Genomic DNA, 18831 nt, shown 5'->3' on the forward strand with positions numbered 1-18831 from the left:
AGCTCAAGGTTTGTAAACACACCAATCAGCACCCTGTGTCGAGCTCAGGGTTTATGAATGCACCAATCCACACTCTGTATCTAGCTAATCTGGTGGGGAGGTGGAAAACCTTTGTGTCTAGCTCAGGGATTGTAAATGCACCAATCAGCACCCTGTCAAAACAGACCACTGGGCTCTAGCAATCAGCAGGATGTGAGTGGGGCCAGATAAGAGAATAAAAGCAGGCTGCCTGAGCCAGCAGTGGCAACTCGCTGGGGTCCCCTTCCACACTGTGGAAGCTTTGTTCTTTCGCTCTTTGCAATACATTTTGCTACTGCTCACTCTTTGGGTACACACTGCCTTTATGAGCTGTAACACTCACCGCGAAGGTCTGCAGCTTCACTGCTGAAGCCAGCGAGACCACGAACCCACCAGAAGGAAGAAACTCCGAACACATCTGAACATTAGAAGGAACAAACTCCGGACACGTCGCCTTTAAGAACTGTAACACTCACGGCGAAGGTCTACAGCTTCACTCCTGAAGCCAGGGAGACCATGAACCCGCCGGGAGGAACAAACAACTGCAGAAACGCTGGCTTAAGAGCTGTAACACTCACCGCGAAGGTCCGCAGCTTCACTGCTGAGCCAGCAAGACCACGAACCCACCAGAAGGAAGAAACTCCGAACACATCCGAACATCAGAATGAACAAACTCCGGACACGCCCCCTTTAAGAACTGTAACACTCAATGCGAGGGTCCGCAGCTTCATTCTTGAAGTCAGTGAGACCAAGAACCCACCAATTCCGGACACAAAGGGAGAGTATATATGTGATTAAGATATGTATTTCTGACTTGAAGTGAAATATTCTGGAAAACTCACACAACTATGGTAAAGAAGAATTACTCAATTCCTTTTAGTCCTCTTGTAGTCACTCATTAAAAGATAAGAAATTCGGCCAGGCACAGTGGCTCACGCCTGTAATCCCAGCACTTTGGGAGGCAGAGGCAGGCAGATCAATTGAGGCCAGGAGTTCGAGATCAGCCTGGCCAACATGGTGAAACCCCGTCTCTACCAAAAATAAAAAAAAATTAGCCACGCAGCGTGGCATGCACCTGTAATCCCAGCTACTTGGGAGGCTGAGGTGGGAGGATGGGAGGATCACTTGAGTTCAGGAGGTTGAGGCTGCAGTGAGCCGAGATCGTGCCACTGCACTGTAGCCTGAGTGCAGTGACATCTGACATCAGGGACTGCTGATGAGTTACAAAAAATAAACAAATGAAAGAAATTCGTTTAGGAAACCTTGAATATGATTGAGATGACAAAACCTTTGGGAATGAGAAAAAAAGCTGTGGAGATAAAAGTGAAAGTTCAGGATCTCAGAGAAACTAAGAAACTTTGGTAGATGAGAAATAGGATAAATGGAAGAGTATCTGAGACAGAAAAAGATTAAGCAAACAGAGGATTGTGGCCAACATCATGGCAAGGAAACATGAAAAGCAAGGTTTTGAGCAACCATGCTGTAATAACTTTCTAAAACATTGTAGTCTCCACAGTGTGCTTGGGCAATATTTACAAACCTACGGGCTGATGTTAAAATGGTTTTGTGCTCAGGTAGCATGTCCCCTACAGAGACAGGAGGCAGGAGACAAACCTGAGTTGTAAGGGTAATTAGAATCAGCCAGAAAAAGAATGGGAAAAGAAAGTTGGTGTGCAGGGAGAGGAATTTATTTGAACTTCTCCATCAAGCGTGTTCTGCTACAGGCACAGCACAGGCTGTGGGCACAGCACCCTCTAGTGTCTGGGAGAGTCACTGCAGCTTTGCTGTGTGGTAGGAGCACAGCTGTTCAGCTCCGTTAACTTGAACAAATATTTACAGTAGTGTTCTCTCTAGTGACCCAGGGCCTATTTGGTGTGCCTGACTGTTGTTCTAAGCTTTAGTCTTACCACCTCTCCACCTCGAAATGGGGCGTTCAGGTCTGGCCTGGCTGGAGGCAAGGCTATGAATTGTATGCTGTGGAACTGTCTTTCAGTGTCTGTGAATTTGCCTACTAGTGCCTTTAGCAGGGAGGGTGGGGTGCTCTCCCATGTTTGAAATAAAGGCCTTAGTCTTTAGTTTCAATTTAACCTGCAGTTTAACATTTCACGCAGTATAATGCAGCCATAAAAAAGAATGAGATCATGTCTTTTTCAGGGACATGGATGAAGCTGGAAGCCATCCTTCTCAGCAAACTAACACAGGAACAGAAAACCAAATACCACATGTTCTCACTCATAAGTGGGAGTTGAACAATGAGAATACATGGACACAGGGAGGGGACCATCACACACCAGGGCCTGTCAGGGGGTGGGGGACAAGGGGAGGGAGGGCATTAGGACAAATACCTAATGCATGTGGGGCTTCAAACCTAGGTGACGGGTTGATAGGTGCAGCAAACCAGCATGGCACATGTATACTTATGTAACAAACCTCAGGTTCTGTACATGTATCCCAGAACTTAAAGTAAAAAAAAAAAATCCACGTGGTATAACAGAAGCATCACTTTACACAGCGGTCCCTGGTTTCTGATGTGGGACCAGCAACAACTTTGAGGAAGGTTTTGGTGACAATCAGCTATCTTGAGGTGGCTATTTCTAGACTGATTACTTCCCTCCCTCCCATCCTCCCTTCCTTCCTTCCTTCCTTCCTTCCTTCCTTCCTTCCTTCCTTCCTTCCGATGTAGCCAGTCTAAATTATTAAAAGATAAAAAGACTCCCTTAAGCCCTTTTGCCCCCATCAGGCTGCTTTGGATGCAGCTCCACCGTTTACTGCCTTAGTGTTACCATGGGTGGGTTCCTCAGTCTCATCACATGAAAAAGAGACAATAGTAGGATGTACCATGTAGGGTTTTTCCGAGTATTAAATGAGGTAATGCCTATAAAGCACACAGTACCTGACACAAAGAAGCCATTGAGCAATGTCAGCTAGGCAGCAATAGCATTAAAGTTTTGAGCTTTGTTTCACGGGAGAAGAGGTTCAAATTAGCACTGAGCCTCTTCAACAGAAAGGGCTGGTAACTTGACATAAGTGAAAACCTCTGACCTTCCTTGGAAACACTAGTTTGGATAGTGGTTATTTAACAAGTACAAACACTTGAGTTCAGGGACAAGCAGTGTACCTGATGCTAAAGAGATGGAAGGCATGGTCTTTGGCTTCAAGGTATTTATTATCTTGTTAGGAAAAGTAAAAAGCCACTGATCACTAAGCACAGTGATAGTACTGAGCAGCATTTGTCTAGTGCCCTTTGGTGTTGTTTAGTGTGGTGGGGCTGCCTATGAAAGTAGCTAGATAGGCCCTATTGGAAGGAGGTAAGCTTTGACAGTGCCTCCTCCCAGAGCTTTCTTCATGGGGCCCAGCTCTGACATTCTCATCACTTGTTTGGCATCTCTTTGCACCACCCCTGAAGGAGAAAAGACATATTCCACCTTGGGGCTACAGTAGGGTACAGTGGAAGCAGGCTTCATCCACTCTCTGGTAGCATGACCTTGACCAAGTTATTTAACTTCGCAGCTTCGAATTTCTCATTTCCAAACTAAGTGCTATGGTGAGGATAGAGTCCAGCCCACTGTCTGGCACATGGCAGGTTCTGTGAACATTTCCATCTCTCTCTCTTCCTTTTCTTTTTTGAGACAGAATCTCACCCTGTCACACAGGGTGAAGTGCAGTGGCACAATCTGGGCTCACTGCTACCTCCATCTCCTGGGTTCAAGCAATTCTCCTGCCTCAGCCTCCTGAGTAGCTGAGACTACAGGCGCGTGCCACCATGCCCGGCTAATTTTTGTATTTTTGGTAGAGATGGGTGTCACCACGTTGGCCAGGCTGGTCTCAAACTCCTGACCTCAAGTGATCCGCCCGCATCAGCCTCCCAAAGTGCTGGGATTACAGGCATGAGACACTGTGCCCGGGTACATCTCTTTTCTTGATTACCTTCAAAGAATAAAATGAACACTTGGATTTGGCCACTCAGTGGCCTTCCTTGTCACTAGGACTTTCCTAGCCCATTGACAATGAGGAAAGAAGGCTTAGTAAACCAACACTACTACAACTACTGCTGCTACTGCTACTACTACTAGCTGTGAACACCAGAATAGCTCAGATTGCTTTTGAACCTGTGAGGGGGGCCAAAATGCAGGTCTTATGTGTTCCCAAGAGGCCCCTCAAATGCCACATGGGAAGTTTAGGAAAAGAGGACCAGGTATCAGTCTTTGTGCTGATGTAAAGGAAAGAGGTTGGCAGCACAGACACTTTCTCCTAACTGTCTAGCGGGAAACATCCTCATGTGCAACTGTCAGAAACGCCTGCATCCTTTCCCTGGAGGAGTTTGTCAGACCAAACAAATCTGTATCTAAGAACATGTTTTTCCAGGAAGGCAGGATCTGATATGCACGGCAGATCTAGAAACCCAAAGATCCCTTCTGCCTAGAGTTACATGGACTGTGCTTTTTCCTTAGTCCTGGCGAAGTTGCACCAGTGGGTGGGATGAGGTCAGCAATTAGAGTCAGCTCTTCCTCAGTTAGGATTGGCCTTCAGCTTGTAGGCTGTTTCCCAGGGAGGGAACCCAGCGTCAGAACTTCATCTCACCCTGTGACATGTCACTACTGACAACAAGTGTGGTCCTCTGTATGCTCTGTGAGTATGCTGGGCATGCTGCTGTTGGGTCCGTCACTGTGTTATGCAGAAAAGTGACGAAGGGCTAGGCAGGTGTGTGCAGCGTGCCATTTAGCGCATCCCCTCAGGCATGCACCCAGGAGCAGTGTGGTCTGAGCTTGTGTTAATTCTAAGAAGAAATAAACTAATGATGAAACTCTAATTGTTTTTAATGGAAAATGTTCATAAGGTGAAGTTATTATGCATGCTAAATGATTTTTTCAATTTTGTTTCTTTTAGGAGAACTATCCTATCCCTGAACCAGGCCCAAATGGTAAGTTCTTGGGAAACATGACTTATATTTTATTATTTCCTGTTGTTTCCTTTGGAGTCACATGTATATTGTTCCCTTACCTCTCTTTTCCAACTGTTTATTACTTTTGCGTCCATTAAAAAACTATGCTTTTGTTACGCTGAGAACAGAGTCTACTGCCCACAGCATGACCTGGTGGGAAGTTTATCTTGGCTGCTACATGAAATAAAAGAACAGGGATAGAATCAGAAAAATTACCGTACCAGACTGCTGACTTGGCCCAAAGAGTTTTTGATGTGAAGTATATGGACCAATGACAGAATTCTTCCTCTTTTGACCTAATGACAGTGTACCCTATCTACCAGAAGCTGCTGTTGGAGTGGCCAAGTGTCCTAACCCTAACGCAAACTTTGAAAAGGAGTGAGTCTACAGAACTTAATCTTTAGCAAAGGGAGCATCATGCCAGCTTTCCCCACTCCCCAGGAAGGCCAGTCACCAAAGTGTGGGGCAGCCCAGGACCTACTGTCCAGTGGGGGTGGGAGGTGCTGCATGGGGCCCTGTCCCCTGCCCTAATCAACCAAGCACAGAAAGTGAGTGAGCACACTGGGGCACGGTTTCCAACACCTTTACTCCACTCCTTCTAGGCCTCTCACTTGCTAAGCCTGTGGGGCTTAGCTGACATGCTGACGCCCAAGGTGGCATCTGCAACTTCCCAGCTTTGGGTTTCTCATGTACAAACTGAGTGCTATGGTGAGGATAAAGTCCAGCCCACCGTCTGCACATGGCAGGTGCTGTGAACATTTCCATCTCTTTTTGTCTGTTGGCTCGGGGAGATCCCTGCTGACAGCTTTCTAATCCCTCCCATGCCTGGAATTCCACTTTGTCATAATCGTGCAGGACCCTGAAGTGAGGCTGGGGGCAAGGGGCAGAGTGTCTGTAGATACTCACCCTCCCCCTCTCACACCTAGACAGTCAGGTCCCCTTTCTGCCCTTGAGGAGTTGGGGGTGTCCTTTCCCACTTTGTCCTACCTCACACCAGAACCGCAGCTTCTGGGTGAACGTCAGATCAAAGACAGCTTTCCTGGTAGATCCACAGCTTTGCTACTGAAAGGTCAGTTGTGTTATCGACTTGTAAGTGGTAAGAATACAGACTAGATAGAATATAGCCATTCTGTGGGTGCTGAGTAAGTATTGTATAGTTAGGGTTCAAGGATTTTCACCAAGATACCATGTTCAGAGAAGTGAAAGAGTTACCTCACTGTGTCCTGAAAAGTTGACCGTTGATTCCAGAAGTGGCCAAACGAGGGCTGTCTTGGACACAGAGTACAAGCTTGGCTCCTGGTACAGTTTTTCTCCCTGAAGCAGCATTCTGCTTGCACTCTCGTCTCTTGCTACACTTGCATTGGAAGGGAAAAGAGTGCATTTCAGCGAGTGTTCTAGCAAGTCAAATCTAATCTCTCGCTACCAATTGCTACTTCAAGAGAGGAAATTCTGAGATGATTTTCCTAACTCAAATGCCTTTTCCCTGCATTTGACCTGAGAATTCACCCTGCCATTTCTTACTCTTCACTAAAACTAAGGAGGAAGAAAGTTCTGAAGAGCCACCCCTGGAAGTCTGTGGCAAGTGCAGTGCATAGCAGATATTTGGGTCTCTGTCTTTCTAAGGCAGAGTGTTTTTTTCAGGGAGGTATTCATAACCATCATCTCAGTCAGAGATGATGGTACTTATTGGTATTTATTTCACCAAAGGGGCTCAGTACCATCATTATTTTAAACTTAGAAAACTGGCCAGGCGCGGTGGCTTAGGCCTGTAATCCCAGCACTTTGGGAGGCTGAGGCAGGCGGATCTCCTGAGGTCATGAGTTCAAGACCAGCCTGGCCAACATGGCGAAACCCCGTCTCTACTGAAAATGCAAAAATTAGCCGGGCGTGGTGGCGCATACCTGTAATCCCAGCTACTTGGGAGGCTGAGGCAGGAGAATTGGTTGAACCGGGGAGGTGGAGATTGCAGTAAGCCAAGATCCTGCCATTGCACTCCAGTCTGGGCGACAGAGGGAGACTCTGTCTAAAAATAAAAAATAAATAAATAAGTAAATAAAGGAAAGAAAACAATAGGCATGAAGAACTCAACTTGATAGTTCACAAAATGTTGCCAAGCTGAGATTCTACCAGACCTTTTCTCATAAATAGATACGAATCTACGAATCACGCGTAGCATATTAATTGTCTGGAAAGTTATCTTTTGGAAAATAGTTTGTTCTCTTAAGTGGTTGGTACATTTCATCCTACTAATGATATCTTGTTTACCCAGTGTATTGGTCAGTGTTGTCCAGAGAAACAAAACCACTAAGATATATGTGTATGTACGTATGTGTGTATGTGTACAAAGGGCAGGCTGGAAATTCAGGTAAGAGTTGATGTTGCAGTCTTGAGGAGAATTCCTTGTCCTTCAGAAAACCTCAGTCTTTGCTTTTAAGACCTTCAAACTGATTGGATGAGGCTCACCCACATTATGGAGGGTAATCTACTTTACTCAAAGTCTATTGGTTTAAAAGTTAACCATGCCCAACACGTATCTTCAAACAACCAGGCACTATAGCCTGGACAAGTGGACACATAAAATTAGCCACCACATGTGGAAGCTTGTTTGCCTTGCGAGACTTAATCAGGGTTGCTATGGAGCTTGACTTCCTCTGTGGCCTAAATTGTGTACCTGGCCCGGTAACCCAGCCCTCTCCCCTGGGCAAAGGGAAATCACTAGGTCACCTCAGAGTGATAGGGGTTGTTCCCTCTCTCACTGTTTTTTTCTTCCTTTCTTTTATCAGAGGTCTTGCTGAGGATGCATTCTGTTGGAATCTGTGGCTCAGATGTCCACTACTGGGAGTATGGTCGAATTGGGAATTTTATTGTGAAAAAGCCCATGGTGCTGGGACATGAAGCTTCGGGAACAGTCGAAAAAGTGGGATCATCGGTAAAGCACCTAAAACCAGGTCAGCAAGGTCCTTCGACTTATGTGTTCATTCAACATAAATATGTGTGCATGCTTTCTTTGGGCCAGGCCCTCTGTTAAGCTCTGGGTACAGCAGGGAACAAGACAATCTTGGTCCATACTTACATGGATCTTACTTACACAAGAAAAGAGGGACCTGGAGCAGACAGATAGTTACTTAGTCATCATGTGTTAAGGGCAGTAGAGGAGAATGCAGGGTGTGATTAGTGTATTTTACCCAGACCCTTGGTTCATTTGAGGAAGGGACAATTAATCCAACATCTGGAGCCAAGTAAGAAATAAGCCAGGTAAAGGGCTGGAGAAAACATTTGAGGCACAGGAAACCAAACTACCTTTACATGCTGTGAACCACGGCCTTGGATATCATGTTTGATTTTTATTAGATGGCTGGGAAACCACCATTATTTTTCCTCGATTTACTTAATTCATTTTTCCAGAGGGAGGAATTCTCAGCTGTGGCAGGCTGTGTTGTTCCCTGATACCGTGAATTAAATCCAAGTTGTCTTGGCATAGTTAGCTGTTGGCTTTAACCTTCCTTCACCGGTGAGGCTGCTGTGCAGCCCGGAAATAAGGTCACATTATTTGGGGGAAGGTGGAGGTTGACAGGAGGCACCATCCTGTGTTAGTTACAAAGTTCTCTGAGCCCAACCACATGGAGAGGGATTGACCAGCTGTGAAGCAGTCAGGCATGTGTCTTGTTTAGGGATGTTAAGTCATTCATCATTAGTGGAAGTCAAGAAGGCTCCTGTGGTGTTATGAGGTTATTTCATAGTGGAATGTTTATAGCTTCCAACAGCCACTGATGATTGGTTCTCACCTGTGGGACAAAGTCTCTGACTATAAATTATAACAAAGAGTGGGGTTCTCTAAATGTAAATTATAACAAGGGTTTAATCAGTTGTCCACAATGAGCTCAGTCTTATGCCATGAGCCTTGAGGGATATAGAAAAATGAGCAGATATGATCCCTGGATGCTTAGATCTATATGGAAACACTAGATGTCAGGCCCTTCATAAATACCAGCAATTAGACAGCAAGCCCATAGGGTACAATTAGGTGTGGGAAAGAATAGGCTTTAGGAGTTCAAAGGGCATTTGTTGTGGGCAGAGGTGGTTAAAGAGTTCATGGAGGAGATAGGTCTTTGAGCTAGACATCTAACAGTAGTAACATTAATAAGAAGGTGGCTAATATTTATTGATTTGCTACATTAGTCTCCATGTTAAACACTTAGATGTACAATTCTTTCTTTCTTTCTTTCTTTTTTTTTTTTTTTTGACGGAGTTTCGCTCTGTCACCCAGGCTGGAGTGCAGTGGTGCGATCTCGCCTTGCTGCAACCTCCACCTCCTGGTTCAAGTGATTCCCGTGCCTCAGCCTCCCGAGTAGCTGGGATTACAGACATGCAGCACCATGCCTGGCTAATTTTTGTATTTTTGGTAGAGGCTGGGCTTCACCATATTGGCCAGGTTGGTCTTGAACTCCTGACCTCAAGTTAATTGCCTACCTTGGCCTTCCAAAGTTCTGTAATTACGGGCCTGAGCCACTGCACCTGGGCTATTTATTTCATTCTTGAAACAACTCTGTGAGATAGGCATTATTATCTTCATTAATTGAAGAAGAAATTGAAGCCTGGTTATTGCCCAGGGTCACTCACTAGTTGGTCTCAGAACTGGGATACCCACCCTGGTCTTTTGGACTCTAGAGCAAGTGCTCAGAACCACTGGGCTACCCAGCATCTTCATACTTGAGAACGGTTTTATATTTGAGTTATTGAAGAGGTCAGAGCTAATATTCTAGTTAAGAGGAAGCGAATAGGCTGGGTGCGGTGGCTCATGCCTGTAATCCCAGTACTTTGGGAAGCTGCGGTGGGCAGGTCACTTGAGGTCAGGGGTTTGAGACCAGCCTGGCCAATATGGTGAAACTCTATCTAAAAATAGAAAAATTAGCCAGACATGGTGGCACGCGCCTGTAGTCCTAGCTACTTGGGAGGCTAAGGCAGCAGAATTGCCTGAACTCAGGAGGCAGAGGTTGCAGTGAGCTGGGATCGTGCCACTGCATGCCAGCTTTCCAGCCTTGGTGAGAGACAGAGCAAGACTCCACCTCAAAAAAAAAAAAAAAAAAAAAGAGGAAGTGAACAACAAAATTACAGATGTGAGAGTAACACATCTGGGTGCAGATAAGTCTGTGCTGCTCAGAGCAGAGGTTTTGTGTTGGGGAGTTATTGGAGATGATAAACATGCATAATCTTTATAAAAGTCCCCCTTTAAAAAGCACTTGGCTGGGCATGGTGGCTTACACCTGTAATCTCAGCACTTTGAGAGGCCGAGGCAGAAGAATTGCTTGAGCTCAGGAGTTTGAGACCAGCGTGAGCAACAGAGGGAGACCCTGTCTCTACAAAAAATAAAATTAGCTGTGTGTGGTAGTGTGCACCTGCATTTCCAGCTACTCAGGAGACTGAGACAGAAGGATCACTTAAGCCCAGGAGGTTGAGGTTGCAGTGAGCCATGATTGCACCACTGCACTCCAGCTTGGGTGACAAAGCAAGACTCTATCTCAAAAAAATAAAATAAAATAAAATTTAAAAAGCACTGTAAAACTGTGAAATGTCATGTTATCATAATATAATCATAATTAGAAGGTAAAACTGAATAATATGAAAACTCCACCTGATTATGGAGGATCTTGAAGGCTAGGTGGAAGAATTCATCCTTAATGACATAGGCATCATTTGCAGAAAGTTCACTGGACAGGAGAGAAAGCAGAGGGAGTCAGAGGAGACAGAAGGAAGAGACAAATATAGACATTTTATTTTTTCGAGATGAAGTCTCATTCTGTTGTCTAGGCTGGAGTGTAGTGGTGCCATCTCAGCTCACTGCAACCTCAGCCTCCCAGGTTCAAGTGATTCTTGTGCCTCAGCCTCCTGAGTAGCTGGGATTACAGGCATGCACCACCACGCCTGGCTAATTTTTGTATTTTTAATAGATACTGGGTTTCACTATGTTTGCCAAGCTGGTCTCAAACTCCTGACCTCAGGTGATCAGCCCTCCTCGGCCTCCCAGAGTGCTGGGATTACATAGGCATAAACCACCATGCCCAGCTAAATACAGACATATTTTGGTGGTCATAAAGATTTCTGTGGGTCCTTTTCTTTCCTTAGGATACAAAATTTGGATTTAAAGTCTTTCATATGTTAACTTTGACTTAAAATTCTAATCAACTAATCTAGAAAGAAGACCACAACTCATCAAATATTTCCTAATGCGCATTTACAGAATTTAAACATATAAGTCAGCCGGGCATAATAGCTCACGCCTATAATCCTAGCACTTTGGGAGGCTGATGCGGGCAGATCACTTGAGGTCAGGAGTTCAAGATCAGCCTGGCCAACATGGTGAAACCCCATCTCTACTAAAAATACAAAAATTAGCCAGACGTGGTGGCATGCATCTGTAATCCCAGCTATTCAGGAGGCTGAGGCAGGAGAATTTCTTGAACCTGGGAGGTGGAGGTTGCAGTGAGCTGAGATCATGCCATTGCACTCCAGCCTGGGTGACAGAGCAAGACTCTGTCTCAAATAAATAAATAAATAAACAAACAAACAGACATACATACATATAAGTCAATAACTCTAAGGCATGGAAGCATCCCTATTTTTTTTTAAGACTAGTCAAGTGCAGTAGTGAGAAGTGGGGAAAGAGTAGAACAAGGAGTATTATCTGTAACTGAGTATGAACAACCAATTAAGATGATGCACTACCTTCAGACCAGCCTTTACCACTTATTTTAATGAGCACTAACTATGTACCAGGACTCTACACTATTCTGTGAGTACTTTCAACACAAAAAGACTTAGGAAAAATTGTTTATTATTTCCCTGCTGAATAAAGGCCAGACCTTCCATGGCCTCAGCAGGCCTCACCAGGTTCCTAACATCCTCTTCAGGCTCCAGAGGGCCTGAACACTAGTACAGAGGTGAGCAGACAGTCAAATCTCCACAGCTTATCACTGCGTGACCACCTGAGCTTCTGTTTCCTCATTGCTAAAGCAGAGATAACACCATCTTGTTGGTTTATGGTGAGGGAAGGGAGATTTTGTGATGTGCCTTTCCTGGTACCTGGCACACAATGGGCATTTGGTAAATGGCAGGACTTGATCCCACCATTATTGGTAAACTCTATTCTGTGTAGTAGGTTTAAGCACCTCTTCCCAGTGGAGTCTGTCCGTCAGACCTTTCCTGAATAACCAGGTACTGAGGCAGGATAAGGCCTGTGGGTCCTTTCCTGGGCTCCTGCCACATGGCTTCCTGCCTCACTGGCATTCAGCCGTGTTGGTCTCCAGCTTGTTCCTGGCTGCTAGAAGGGGAGATTTCTGCTGTTCTCTGTGGAGTTAGTGTCTGGGCTCAGGCAGGGGGTCTGCCAGGGTTTCTAGTTTGGTCTCTGATTCGCTGGTATGGGTCACTCCCCAAATTCAGATGGAGTTTAAATCCAATTGTAACTTTGATGTGTAGCAATACCTGTGATATTAAAATCCCCTGTAAATCTGCTTTCTATTTTCTCAAACATGGAGGCCATTGCTGTATTGACAGTGTATTTGGAGTTCCCCTACACAGGGCTGGGTATCTGCATGAAGATGAACCATCTAAACCATCCCCAAACCTCAGGATAACTATCTGTCCTCAATTATTCCTACCTGTCTCCCTTTCCTTTACAACAGAAAAGTGCTACTGTCTTTAACCAACAGGTTTTACTTGTCACATTCCAGGGGAAATTTTTGCCAATAAGTAACGCCCTTCTAGATACTAATGACATTTGTGTCCCATGGTTTGTTTTCCCCCAATCCACAAATTCTATGTTTAGCAATAAAAATTTGTCTAGCACAACAGTAGACACTATGGAAAAATAAATATGGAGCAGAAGACTGACTGATCCTGAGGCATTCCCATCCTTGATGAGGAGGCAAAATAGTCATGAAAAACAACTAGGGATGGACATGGTGGCTTACACCTGTAATCGCAGCACTTTGGGAGGCCAAGGCAGGAGGATTGCTTGAGCCTGGGGGTTTGAGACTAACCTGGGGATTTGAGACTAACCTGGGCATCATGGAAAAACCCTGTCTCTGCAAAAACAAAAACAAAAGTCACCCAGGCATGGTGGCATGCACCTATAGTCCCAGCTACTTGTAAAGCAGTCTAGGGTCAACATAGCAATCTCACTGTCTAAGGTGTTATCCAGAGTTCTTTGTCTCATGACCAGGAAAATTAAGGAGTGTGGACACCAAGAGTGAGGTTGGAACGAAAGTTTAATAAGTGAAAGAGGAAAGCTCTCAGCAGCAGCGGGGGTGGAGGGAGGGGGCAGCAAAAGAGGGTTGCTGTTTCACAGTTGAATACAAAGGTTTTTATAAGAAACTTCCCTTATCTATGTAGCTGCCTATGTAACTTCCCTTATCTGTGTAGCTGCGTGTGTAGCTTCCCTTATCTGTGCAGCTGTGAGCATGTCTTAGGCAAGCACAGGGTGCAGCTTCTCTTTTCTCAGCAACTGCGAGTATGTTTTAGGCAAGCCCCTGCCCACCCCCTTGCAAGTTCCCATGGAGCCCACCATGTACATGCCTGAAAAGGGGAGGAAACTTTTTCCTGGGAGCCCACTGATTACCCGAAGAACAGAGGCATTTCTATGTTTGGCCTTGCTTCCTTATCTGTGCCTGCAGCTTGATTTTTCCAGGCTGCTCTTTTGTTGGAAAGAATTTCACCAAGGACCTGCCCTAACTGTGTGCCTAACTGGTTTTTTTCTTTCTCCTTCCTCATCTCCCACCTCAGGAGTGGAGACTCTAACTGCTGTTAGGGAGGTAGGGCGATAATCTCTCTGGCTACTTTCTGCTGGAGGTGGGGGTTGTGTGGGGGACAGCAGCCAGGGTTCCTTCTGGGGCTTATCTAAGGGTCCTCAGAAGAAAGGTGTGTCTATGTGTGGTTCCATTTGCATCACCATTTGGAGTTTGATAACCTCTAGGCGAGAAAAAACAATGTGGGTTATTAGAAGACATATATCAAAACAAGACAAGGGGGTAAGAAAAGCTCAAAAATCCCAAAGCTGACAATGTGCCCAGATAACTGGCAGCTATAGTTATGCCTGCCAAGATTTGGGTGCATGGGACTTGGCTTTGGTTAGCTCCCTTGGTCTTATTTTCCCAAACAAGGAAACCTCTGAGTTATGGGCCGCCCATTCATTCCCATCATCTGGCAGGATTTGCAGGATAATTGCTCAGAATTAAAATATTGATCCAGATTTTTTATATTACTGATCTCTTTTGTTTCTTCTGAGTTGCAGCCAGAGATCACTGATTGGTTCACAGGAATAAGCATGGTTAGTCTAAAATGTAGGCTAAGTTTTTAAGTAAAAACTTAAAACAACTAATGAGATTAGAATTTAATGGACAAATGTATGATAAGTTTTGAAGCATATTTTTCTCTTGCCAGTCCTCACTTTTGTCAAAAACAAATCACAGTAAGACTGAGTTGTTTGCAAAATAAACTTTAGTCTTATACTTGGCCTGATTATTTGCATAAAGTACAGCAAGAATAATTATTTCTACATAGGCTTTTAAAATTGGCTTTGATGAAACTCTGTTTTGCGAGGAACTTCAGATAGGACTTTTCTTTTTTTTTTTTTTTTTTTTTTGAGACGGAGTCTCGCACTCTCGCCCAGGCTGGAGTGCAGTGGCGCCATCTGGCTCACTGCAAGCTCTGCCTCCTGGGTTCATGCCATTCTCCTGCCTCAGCCTCCTGAGTATCTGGGACTACAGGCACCCACCACCAGGCCTGGCTAATTTTTTGTATTTTTAGTAGAGATGGGGTTTCACCACGTTAGCCAGGATGGTCTCGATCTCCTGACCTTGTGATCCACCCGCCTTAGCCTCCCAAAGTGCTGGGATTACACGCATGAGCCACCGCGCCTGGCCCTACTTTTCAAAGCTGAGCCCAGCCATGGATTTGTATACTCAAATACCTATGAGTTGGGCAAATTCCTCTCTTCTTGAGGTCAAAAGAACATGGAGCCTGTTAGAAACTGACATTCTTTACTCACCACAGTTTAGGAATCCTGTACAGGGACTGTGTAGACAAGATGTGAAGCCAGTTTTCCCAAGGGGCATTTATTGGCTCTGCAACTCCAGCTTGATTTTTTAAAGGGAAGCACACTGTTCCAGTCAAAGCCTTGGTAAAACAACTAGTTTCTCCAGTTGTGTCCTGTTGTAAAAGAAGATGGATTCTTACTGCACTGATGGAAACAACTATATTGCCATAAATCAAGAATACTCACAAATAGTTTCCAAAGTCTAGAGAAACAGGCAGAAAAAAACAAACATACTCCAAATTTTGTTCACAGGAGTATACATTACTGAATTGTTAAAAGCTGTAGATAGCTCAAAAGAAAAATTCCCTTGACTCTGAAAAACAAGGATTAGCAATGTTTTAAGCAGAAAGTTAAAAAGGATTACTTCAGTTTTCTATTAGTTCAGTCCATTCCATTAATACTTGCTCTGCATGATATTCATGAACATTTCAGTTCTTCATGAGTCCTATACATTTTTCCTCTATTCCAATGTCACAATCTCCAAGGTTATCAGAAACCTGCATTTGAGAGCACCTATTAAAGTCCTATAGCTGATTATAAACTATCTTTTGAAGATGATTAAAACAAGACAACAATTGTCTGTGAATGACAAAATATCCAGGGTAGCTACAGTTAAAAACACAATTGACAAAGAAATTTGGTTATCTCTGTGGTTTACAATAATTTACACAATAACCTTAATTATGATTGATAGCAAATACTCAGACATTAGAATTTTAGATATTCTATACAATTTTGGAACATAATGTTATTCACTAAAATATAACCTAAAGAAGATTAAACATGACTTTGGCAATCCCACGTAACTAAACATGTCAAATACTCCTGTTTACCTCTCTTTTGGATGCTCCAGGGGCCCGCTATAGTACCCAAAAGCTTGGGATTAGAAAAGACAACCTTGAAACTGAAGTTTGATTTGGGGGAGCCTGTTAAATATGTTAGCAGTTCAAAGCACCTGATATTATGAAGTACAATTACGGATTACTATAAACTATTTTAGCCAAAGTCATGACCAAAACATTTTAAAACAAGGCAAAAACCTTCACTCATTAAGAGGGAGGACTTAGCTTCCAAACAATCTGTCTTTAATGTTACATGAAAATCCTGTTCAAGAGGAGAAAGCCAAATTTCACCCTTGCATTAGTCTACTATTAATGTCAACCCCAACTTTTTAAATGAAACCTTAGAGATAATTCTATCAAATCTTACCCAGTTTGATCATGAGGTGAGATTCTTGTAAACCTTTTATAACTCTCTACAAATTTTTGTTAAGGAGCAGATCAGTGCCTCGAGAAAGCCTTGTTGTGCTTTTATTTCAATGCTCAATTTATGTAAAAAACATAGAATACCCTTTTGAATTTAGTCAATATATTCAGACACAGAATTTCCTTTGCAAGATTAATTTTTATAATGCTTCCACAACTTGCTCAAACCTTCAGCTTTATCTTAACCTAATTCAAAACAATCCTTTATTTCCAGGCAAAATTTACATTTCCATGTCTTCTTATAATCTTTTACCAAAACACATTTTACTTTCCTTACACACCTTGCATGTAAATCTATTTTCAGTAGTCTCTAATTTCCTCTGGGAGGAAAGTGGCTGGGTTTAGGCAGTTAAGTGGACTGTAGATCCTTCCAGCAGCAAAGCCTGATATGTGAAGAAGCAATTGTCTGTTAGCCAGAGACTCCAATGTAGCTGGATGCAGAACAGGTGCCTCAAACATAAGGATTGAATGGCTGTTCTCCCTGTGATGGGGACAGCACTGAGGCTAAAAGTTGTCTCTCAAGGGTGGCTTCCTCTTGACTATTGAAGGTGGAATTTTGCTGTTTACAGATGGGGCATGGAGCCTGGTCCCTAATAGAGGGATGTAGGAGGGAGAGAAATTGGGGAACTAGAGGCCTTGGACAAAGGGCCAATAGTGCCCTCCACAGAGAAAAATCCCATTTCACTAGGTGGCATGGTAGGGACTGAAATGTTAGGTAAAAACTCTGACTCTAAATTTTTTCCAGGCAGAGGTTAGAAAGAGGTTTGGGGTTTGATAGTCTACCCCCACAGTATGCCTCTTAGCAAAAGAAAATTGTCTCATAAAGGAACTGTTCAAATTCATTGGGCAGACAGAGTCTCAGCCTTGCCACTGCTGCCCCCACCACCCAGAGACTGCTGAGCCCCTGTCTATCCACCGCCACCACCCACTTCAGACACTGAACATCCAGTCATGGATAAAAATGAGCTGGTTCAGAAGGCCAAACTGGCTGAGCAGGCTGAGCGATATGTTAACATGGCAGCCTGCATGAAGTCTGTAACTGAGCAAGGAGCTGAATTATCCAATGAGGAGAGGAATCCTCTCAGTTGCTTATAAAAATGTTGTAGGAGCCCGTAGGTCATCTTGGGGGGTCATCTCAAGTATTGAACAAAAGACAGAAGGTGCTGAGATAGAACAGCAGTTGGCTCGAGAATACAGAGAGAAAATTGAGACAGAGCTAAAGGATACTGTCTCTTTTGGAAAAGTTCTTGATCCCTAGTGCTTCACAAGCAGAGAGCAAAGTCTTCTATTTGAAAATGAAAGGCAATTACTACTGTTACTTGGCTGAGGTTGCCACTTATGATGACAAGTAAGGGATTGTCGATCAGTCACAACAAGCATACCAAGAAGCCTTTGAAACCAGCAAAAAGGAAATACATCCAACACATCCTATCAGACTGGGTCTGGCCCTTAACTTCTCTGTGTTCTCTTATGAGATTCTGAACTCCCCAGAGAAAGCCTGCTGTCTTCCAAAGACAGCTTTTGATGGAGCCATTGCTGAACTTGATACATTAAGGGAAGAGTCATACAAAGACAGCACACTAATAATGCAATTACTGAGAGACAACTTGACGTTGTGGACATCAGATACCTAAGGAGACAAAGCTGAAGCAGGAGAAGGAGGGGAAAATTAACCAGCCTTCCAACTTTTTTCTGCCTCATTCTAAAATTTACACAGTAGACCATTTGTCATCCATGCTGTCCCACAAATAGTTTTTGTTTACAATTTATGACAGGCTTATGTTACTTCTATTTGAATTTCTTTCTTTTTTAAATTTTTTATTTTATTTTATTATTATTATACTTTAAGTTTTAGGGTACATGTGCACAATGTGCAGGTTAGTTACATATGTATACATGTGCCATGCTGGTGTGCTGCACCCATTAACTCATCATTTAGCATTAGGTATATCTCCTAATGCTATCCCTCCCCCCTCCCCCCACCCCACAACAGTCCCCAGAGTGTGATGTTCCCCTTCCTGTGTCCATGTGTTCTCATTGTTCAATTCCCATCTATGAGTGAGAACATGCGGTGTTTGGTTTTTTGTCCTTGCGATAGTTTACTGAGAATGATGATTTCCAATTTCATCCATGTCCCTACAAAGGACATGAACTCATCATTTTTTATGGCTGCATAGTATTCCATGGTGTATATGGGCCACATTTTCTTAATCCAGTCTATCATTGTTGGACATTTGGGTTGGTTCCAAGTCTTTGCTATTGTGAATAGTGCTGCAATAAACATATGTGTGCATGTCTCTTTATAGCAGCATGATTTATAGTCTTTTGGGTATATACCCAGTAATGGGATGGCTAGGTCAAATGGTATTTCTAGTTCTAGATCCCTGAGGAATTGCCACACTGACTTCCACAGTGGTTGAACTAGTTTACAGTCCCACCAACAGTGTAAAAGTGTTCCTATTTCAACACATCCTCTCCAGCACCTGTTGTTTCCTGACTTTTTAATGATTGCCATT

At 43.8% G+C, this 18831-nt stretch overlaps 1 protein-coding gene and 1 pseudogene across 1 annotated transcript in view; both read left to right on the plus strand.

Moving 5' to 3' along the window:
• Window positions 1–18831, plus strand: part of SORD (sorbitol dehydrogenase) — a 52235-nt gene that overhangs the window by 12912 nt on the left and 20492 nt on the right. The window contains exons 3-4 of the mRNA XM_003952646.5: window positions 4906–4939; window positions 7744–7908. Coding sequence (XP_003952695.1) covers window positions 4906–4939; window positions 7744–7908 — 199 coding nt within the window. The remainder of the gene's footprint in view (window positions 1–4905; window positions 4940–7743; window positions 7909–18831) is intronic.
• Window positions 17161–18054, plus strand: LOC129137212 (14-3-3 protein zeta/delta-like; annotated as a pseudogene).

Source organism: Pan troglodytes, chromosome 16 (genome assembly GCF_028858775.2).
Source record: "Pan troglodytes isolate AG18354 chromosome 16, NHGRI_mPanTro3-v2.0_pri, whole genome shotgun sequence".
NCBI lineage: Eukaryota > Metazoa > Chordata > Mammalia > Primates > Hominidae > Pan > Pan troglodytes.